This window comes from Penaeus vannamei, chromosome 21, assembly GCF_042767895.1.
Source record: "Penaeus vannamei isolate JL-2024 chromosome 21, ASM4276789v1, whole genome shotgun sequence".
NCBI lineage: Eukaryota > Metazoa > Arthropoda > Malacostraca > Decapoda > Penaeidae > Penaeus > Penaeus vannamei.
In genome coordinates, this window is record NC_091569.1 from 16,794,408 (window position 1) to 16,803,172 (window position 8,765).

At 37.4% G+C, this 8,765-nt stretch overlaps 1 protein-coding gene across 1 annotated transcript in view; it reads right to left on the reverse strand.

The window, feature by feature from the left end:
• The window catches only part of LOC113817238 (uncharacterized), a gene marked incomplete in the record, with an annotated part of 166,148 nt that overhangs the window by 1,549 nt on the left and 155,834 nt on the right, over positions 1-8,765 (reverse strand). Inside the window, 6 exon segments of the mRNA XM_070136225.1 lie at positions 1-3,761; positions 4,349-4,510; positions 6,367-6,460; positions 6,821-6,957; positions 7,638-7,833; positions 8,387-8,624. The exon segment at positions 1-3,761 is cut by the window's left edge and continues 1,549 nt beyond it. Of these exon segments, the coding sequence (XP_069992326.1) occupies positions 1-3,761; positions 4,349-4,510; positions 6,367-6,460; positions 6,821-6,957; positions 7,638-7,833; positions 8,387-8,624 (4,588 nt within the window).

The following is an 8,765-nucleotide window of genomic DNA, read 5'->3' on the forward strand; positions in this document are numbered from 1 at the left end:
CTGGACCTATATTCCATTTCCTGTAGCTTTGGTACTACTGGTATGGATATGTCAATAATGTCTGAAGTTACTTCAATAGCATCCAAAGTATCTTCTTCTGCTATCATGAGTTTTTCTGGTTCAAAAGTTTCTGTACTTTGTACCATTTTAGGTAATTCATATGCTTGCAAGTCATTTACAAATTCATGGGTAACTGAGTATACCTCTTCTGCAGCAACTCTTATAAGTGAGACATCAGAATATGAAGTAGACATATGCTTCTCAGGTATTGTTCCACTTTGCTCAGAATTATCTTCAACTTCCAAGTATTGCAAAGATAAGAATGTCATTTCTTCTTCTACAAAGGCATGTACAAATGGCTCTTTTTCCACCTTCTTCATTTTTGCCTGTACTCTTTCCGGGAGCTGATACTGATTTTTGAACACCACAAAAACATCTATAAATTCTTGTGTAGCTTCCTCTGCAGATGCATGCATAAGTGCTCTGAGCATTTCCTCTTCAGCTAATGAACATACAGGAATATCTTCCATATCACTAGTATAATCATCATCATCATCATCATCGTTTGTTTTTAAGTAATTCTGATTAGCAGAGAATTCTTCCTCATTTGTCACATCTTTTCCTTCATCTTGTGATAGTGTTTCATCACTTGGTGCATGAATAAGTATCTGTGGTATTTTGAGGGCAGATGGTACATCTCCATCTGAAACTACAAATTCCATATCCTGTTCAAATATTTTATCATCTTCAACTCTGACTTCTTCTATCTTAAATGTGTCAATTCCACCAAAATTGATCTTTCTTGGTTCTACAAAAGTACTGATATTTCCAGGTTCAACAAATGTTACATTGGTTTCAGATTCCAATGACAACTCTTGCGTCACAGCCTCTAGTTCTACCTCTTCCACACTCTCCAGTGCATGCAACAAGTCGAGATCCTTCTTATTTATGACACCCTTTTGGCTTATGTTAAAGTTGGATCTATTTTCTTCTGGGTACATATCTTTATCCTGTTTGTCACCTAGCTGACAACTCAATACATCACCTACATTAACATTTTTCACCATATTATGATCTATGTTTTTAAAATGTGACTCTATCTTTACTTTATCATCTTCAAAGTCAATAGCTTCTACTGTGATTAAATCAACAGGTTGAATATTATTAATTTTCTTGTCTTTAGAATATGTTACAAATTCTGTTTCAAGGTCTGTTTCATCTGAACTTACTATGTTGAATTCTTTCTCTTCATGTAAGGGTGAATAATCTACTCTATTTTCGTCCTCTGCACTTGAAAGGATTTGAACATCATGAGGGCAGGCTGCAATATCACTAAAATCTCTACCAGTCAACTCTTCTACTGGGGAGTTATTCTCATCCACATCCATCTCTTTATCTGTTACATTACTCTTTTCCCCTGCCATAATAGTTGAGTTCACCATCTCTGATAAACTTACTTCAATTTCACTGACAGAATATTTTTGATACAGCTCTGCTTCCACATCAAGCAACACAGCATGTGAATGTATTAGTGAAGGAACTTCTAAATCTATCCACACTGGTGCTGACATCTCTACAGCTTCAAATACTTCAGAGGCTGGCTCCACCAACATATTTGAAGAAGTATATGGGTGCTCTAAAACTGGAATTTCATTTACAAATTCCAGTTTGAACTCCTCCACTTGTAGTTTTAGAGGTGTGCTAAACATAAATACTCTGCATCTCTCATCAACTTTAGCAAAACCTTTATAATCAATTTCAAATCTACATAAAGCATATTCAAAATCATGTTTCATTACAGGAATCACTCCATTACTCTCAAGTTCCCAATGCATTGTAGAAGAGGCAATGAAGCTGCAATTACATTCAATTGTACAGCCTTTGGGTTTATGTGTAGCTGGTGGGGCTATATCTAGTTTAAATATCCTATCAAATCTCATAGGTTTCTGCATGACTTCTTCTGCAGGACCACAAACAATGAGATCCCTTTTCTCTGACAGAATAGTAGGAGCACTTGACTGCTCTTTCTCTTCACTGCCTGGTGTGTCATCTTTTACAAGCTCCTCTATAATTTTTGCAAATGGATCACCTTCCATTTCAAAAGAGGATGACTCATTGGTATCATCACCAAAAGGTTTCACACTTGCATAAACCTTAAATTCTTCATCACACTCATCATCAAAAGGTGTTGGTGTCTCACATGGTCCTGAACTAAACCAGACATTTTCATATGCTTTTTCAGGATCAAGTTTTGCATTCTGATCCATTTCATTATTATTTTCTTTTTCTACCTTCTCCCTTCTTACTGTCTGGCTTTCCTGTGAATCTTCAAATGAAACCCAGTTCATCATCACCTCTTTTAGCTTTCTGGGTGGAAGAGAAGGAACATCAAGACTAGATTTCCTCTCGGAATTTTTAACACTTAACACAACCTTTGCTGCTTCACTTTCTTGGTTGCCATCATTAGACTGAGATTTGGCTTGCTCAATATTGGCATTTTCACAACCTTTATCATCTTCCTCCTTATCATCTATTTTTTCTTTTGTGGTACTTTCTTCAATGGTCATTTTGTCTCTGCCTGTATCTTCTTTAATATCTGTATTTCTTGTAGAGTCAATAACTTCCTGATCTAATTTCCTACTCTCAGATACACCAGAACCTTCATTATCAGCCACAGTGATATCATTACCTTCTTTACTAGTTTTTAAAGTTACATCAAAACATTCATATATATCACCTTCAGAAATACTTTGGGATACAGTTCCCTGACATTTATCCCAGTCAAAGTCTTCAAACTTTGCCCAAGAAGAAGACATTACAAAGTCTTTAGGTAGAGTCTGTGACTGAGACTGTTCTTCCCACACAGAATTATTTGTTTCATCTGCTAAAGGTTTTGTAGCATCTGCACGAACAGCTTCTCTTAAAGCAGAGGAAGAGGAGAACCCAGCTTCTCTTTTTAAACCATATTCTGCCATTGTAACATTAAAACTGTCTGACTTTTCTAATTTTGTCTCTGTTTGCAAAATGCCTGTATCACGAACCTTTTTAGAATCAGTTTTATCACTGGATTTATCTGTTTTGTTATTCTTATGACTAACTGTTGGGGATTTTTCCTTTTTAGAAGTTAACTTGGACTTTTCAACATCTAACCTTTGGTCCTTTTTCCCTTTAGATTTTGTGGATGATCCATCACTTTCTGATTTTGTTCCTTTTTTTATTTCAGTTTTACCTATAGCATTCTGACCACCTGTATTTCTAGATAAAGCATCACCTTTCTTACTTGATGAAGTTTCTTTTGAGGTTGAGCTACTCTTCTTTAATTTTTCTCTGAAGTTTGAAAATGGCTTTGTTGACCTTGGCTGAATTGTTTTCTTATTTTCTTTCTGACTTGTAAGAGGCAAGGTTTTGACTTTTGCATCATTTGCTACTGGGGTTTTCCTTGTAGTTCCTTTTAACATTGCTGAAAATTTTCTGCGAGATGGACTTGAGTCATTATTCTGGAATCTTGCATAGGTAATATCACTTGTCTCTGGGCTGTCACCCCTCATAGGCATAACAACACTTGGATTATCAGTTTTCTGAGTCTTTTTACTAGCAGACTGCTGCTTCTGAGGACTTGAAGAAGTGTGGGTGGCTCCACTTTTAGCATTTTGTTTCAAAGGATTATTAGACTTTGGTATTTCACTACCCTTTGGCATGGTGGCTGCTGTTTGTACACTGCAGACATTTCTTCTCTGGTTTTCCAAAGGTGGAGGTTTTAGCTACAAAGGAAGAAAATGAGAGGAAAAAAGAAATCCAGAAATAAGACAGTTATCAGAAGACTTAGTGCCATAATATTCAAAACTATAATAAAGAGAGAATATATTTATATTTAACATTTTCTTTATCTTAACCTTTGGTACAAAGTAACTCAGTCAAGACATTGATATTAAAATTAATGTATGGCTAACATAAATACTCTTGCATGCTTTATTCAGTAAATTTTCATTCTACTTCCAAAGTTCTATTACTGCATCTATGATTAAATACAAGCATAGATAACTCAAGGCCATTCTTAAGATCAAAGCTTGCTATCTGTGTACAATGCACATAACAAGAAGCAATTAAATTTGGCTAATATAAAATATACATATGCCATTCATACACAGTAGGAAGCTGTATGTCAATGATCTAAAAAAAATACATGTGACATACAATATGGCTTATGGGAAATCAGATAGTTTGTAACACTAAGCTTATACCACAGTACATCTCCATGTAAAGCTATGAGAGCATAGATGTTCTTGTTGTGCAAAGTCATTCCTGTCAGGGGTGGCAGATGTAGTGAGGCACACCACCCGCAGCTCACCTTCTTGACGGGACTTTGTCTCTCTCTCATCACCACCTGATCCCGTCGGGTGGGGGAGAGGTCGAGGAGCCCTGGCACCTCCTGGACTATGGACCCTAATCGGGAATCAACTGGGGATCCTTCATGGGGCCCTGTCGTTGCCACCACATTACTGGGCCCGGTCTGACCACCACACAGACATTTCTCATGGTTAGTGTTGTGATACAGCTACACCTAGCAGGTGCAGGTCCATAGGTGCACCAGCAACTTTGCATTTCATGAAATTTGATTCCCTGTTTTGCTTGTTATAATTGGCCCACCACCAAATACCCCAAGCAACACAAAAATACCACTATTAATAAAAGATTATTAAAGCCAGACAAAGCTACATATAGATGCCTTTTGGTACACCTGTGGAAGACCCTCTAATGCACCCAAGGTTATACTCCGTCAGGAAATCATAACAGACTCTAATTACAGAAAATAAATATGATCTATTCTATTTTATAAAAATACTTTACAAAATGCACATTTTGGACTATTGCCTAATATCAAAAATATTGAAAATCTGCAGACAGACATACAGTGTAGGAGGCTACAACAGTGACTCTCCCACTAACCAACAATACAGGAAATGCAAAATCAATATTCATATTTATAATGGCAGCCATGAATACTCTTTAATAGTTTCTGTAATATTTGAAAGCATTTTTTGTTACATACAAATTTACATTATATACAAATAAATTCAGCACACACACCATTACATGTATATTTTCTCTCTCTCTCGCTCCCCTTCCCTCTCTCCTTCTCCCTCTCACTCTCCCCCTCTTTTCTTCTCTTTCTCCTTTCCCTTCTCTCCCTCTCCCTCTCCCTCTCCCTCTCCCTCTCCCTCTCCCTCTCCCTCTCCCTCTCCCCTCCCCCGTCCCCGTCCCCGTCCCCGTCCCCGTCCCCGTCCCCGTCCCCGTCCCCGTCCCCGTCCCCGTCCCCGTCCCCGTCCCCCCCCCCGTCCCCCTCCCCGTCCCCGTCCCTCTCCCCGTCCCCGTCCCCGTCCCCGTCCCCGTCCCCCTCCCCATCTCCTTCTCCATCTCCATCTCACAGTCCCCGTCCCCATTTCCGTCCACGTCCCCATTCCTGTCCCTTTCCCATTCCCACTTTACTCCTCTTCATGTTTTTTTTTACCCTAGCCCTTTCTCTACCTCTTCACATGTACCTTCACCATCAGCCCTTACCTCATTCTTTTCACCTCTTTCTATCTGTACTTTTCTCCTAATCTCTGTTTCTATCTTTGGTTATATCTCTGGCAACCTGTTTCAAAATTTACTAGCTCCCTCTTCTACACCTCCCACTCTCTCCCTGTTTCTTTACCAGCCCAATTTTCTTCTTCTCCACTCTCCTCACTTTCCTGTATCCTCTTTTCTCTTTTCTCTTTACTCCTTTTTTTCTCCTACCATTCCCTTCTTTTTGCCCTATTTCTCTCCTCTTGCAACTTCCTCTATGCTGAATTTCAATTTCTTTCCTTCAATTTTTATCTTTGTTTTGTCTTTCACCACAAAGCTAATTCCCTTTTGCTTTCCCTCCTATTCATCCCTTTTCTACTTTCCCTCTAAACCCCCTTTCTTTTCATGTCTCTCTCTTTTCTTGCTTCTTGATTCATCATTCCTATATTATCTTTGCCCTACTAAGACCTTTCAGTTTCAAGAAAGACCTTCCCATTATTTTATTTTGCTGCCACCATCCACCTCTCACTGACTCACACTTGTGTCATGTCTCTCGACATTACATAGATGAGAAAAATAAAACCCCATTATCATTTAGCTCATTTTCCGTACCCTGTTAAAAATATGAGCAATTGTAATGACAAACAGTGGATAGCAGTCAAGTCACTTTTCATTCTTCAGACTACCACTACTTGAAAAAAATGAATGCATCTAATAAAGAATAAATGCCCTCAATTTTAGGTATTTCTAGTGCAATTCACTCTAATGGAATAATAATGTCTCTGGATCACAACAAATGTCCAGCAAACCTAAACCTACCTCTTCAGTAGGTGAAGTTGGAGGAGATCTTGGTGACTGTGAATTTCTGTTGTTTTGGTTGAAGGTATCATCATTATGAGAAATGTCTTGTTGACTGAAAAAGTATACATTATATAAATTGATTGTTTAGTTTATCTGAATAAATAACTTCTACAAAGAAAGTATCATTTTTTTTAACTTACATTCTCTTAGTGAGTGCAAAAGTGGAAAACTAAGTATCAAATTTCACAAAGCAACAAAGACTTAGATCATCTGCAGCTATAGACAACTCTTAATAGAACAAACTAGCTGGCCTGCTGATCATGCCAAGTATCTGTACAGCCAAATATATCATCTCATTGAAAGATCCACTTAAATTGTTTAATTTCTTTAACTTTTGTGATCATTTGACTGGTTATTTTCTGAAAATATATGAGATCTACTTTATAAACTTTAGACAAAAAAGGAATAAAACCTTGCTGGTGGCTGCTCCTGGGTTGCAGGTGGGGCAGATGGCTCATCTTCATCATCTGATGCAAAGGGATCTACCAACTGCTTGCGCGTCATTAGCACAGGACGTTCTCCACTGCTACTGTTGCTACTCAGGGAAGCCTGCAGTAAACAGAATGTTTAAGATTTACATACCTCCATGCTTGTATAACAATACTTCTGATGCAAAACAGCATATTTTTATTCTGTTTATATTTTGTCAGTGTTACATCTTATCTGTGAACATGTTACCAATTTTGCAAATGCATTCATTTCTTAATTCTGCAGTTCTTAGGCTAAAGCGAAATGAATGATAAAACCTTGTAAACTTACATGCAAACAGTTAACCAAATGACAAAATATAACCAAAGAAATCACAGAGATAACTTACTATTAAAGATTTCTTTGAATACACAAGGGAAAAAGGTTTTTACGAGAGGGAAGAAGAAGAAAGACCTCTAAACCATCTAAATCATACAAAGTTCTTTTTTTTTATATTTCCAACTCTTCCCCATAATCAACTTGTTTACCAACTAATTCCTGAATTCCAATGCTAACTACCTTTAGAGAAAATGATATTCCAGAAAGCTGAGGCCATATCTAAAAACTGAAATAACCTTTCCACCTTTTATATTTCCATCTCTATCCTGCTGTAATTAATCTGTTTAATAGTGATGGCTTCTTAGAGATTTAGGTAGATACTATCTTGCAGTTCCTATTCTCAAATGATATTTTATGTAACACTTAAATAACATACACAAGGACACTAACATCATACACAAGGTTCTCATTGTATAACTTACGTTTGAATTTCTGTTTTCAGTCTTTGCTAGCTTCTCACGTGTAGGAGAGAGAACCTTGGTGCCAATTTTAAAGATCTCTGATGTTATTGACTTGGATGAAGCCAAAATGCGATCTTTTGCAGATGGCGTAGTTACCCCTATGCCACTTTCTTTTTCTGGTGCAAAATCTCCACTCTTTCTTTTACTTGACATTGATCTGTAAGAAGAGAGTATTTAGTAGTGTGAAATCTTACATATATCTTATCACTAATTATTCTATATTCAGCATATTTTTTGTATCTTATATTCAGCATATTTTTTGTATCTCCATGCAAAACAAGAAAAAAATGCATGATTTTCTAACTGAATACCTAAAACTTTTTTTTCTTTTTTTCTTTTTTCTTTTTTAAGGGTATTATACAGTAATGAATAAAGTATCTGATATAAATTGGGAACAGGCACAAATGATGATCACAAATACAAGAGCTATAAATGACCCACTTTACTGTTACATCATCAAGATTACATGAAGACACAACACTGAAACAGATCAATGACATCACTTTAACTCTAATGCTTATTTTTTGTTTTATTTTTTTTTTTTTTCTTTCTTTATTTATTTTTTTTGGGAGGGGGGGCATTTCTACACATTCAGTATTTTTCAAGATAAAACACCTAAGTGAAAATAAAGGCTAAGCATCAGTAACTACGCTTTGGCCAGGAATTTTTTGATTGATAACATTTAATCACCCATAAGACACTACACTCACTTTTGGGATGTCTGGCTGGACTCAGATGCTCGTCTGATTCTGGCTTCTACTGCTCTGTTGTCATTTTCAACTTCCCCGGGCATGCTAAGGTGGGCAGACAGTCGTTGTAAATTGCGGTTGTCATCATGGGACCTCAGGTTAAGGATGTCATCGTCTCCTGAGTTGGCATCTAACCGTCCAACAGTGTAGGAGGACTCCTCTGCCGTGTTGCCAATCTGAGCCACTTCTAGCTCATGACCTAGTGGGAAGATCACAGGAAAATATCTCTCATTATATTCAGAAGAAAAATTCTATACTACTCCTATTACAAAGGGGGGGTGAAAGTGAGAGAGAGAGAGAGAGAGAGAGAGAGAGAGACAGAGAGAGAGAGAGAGAGAGA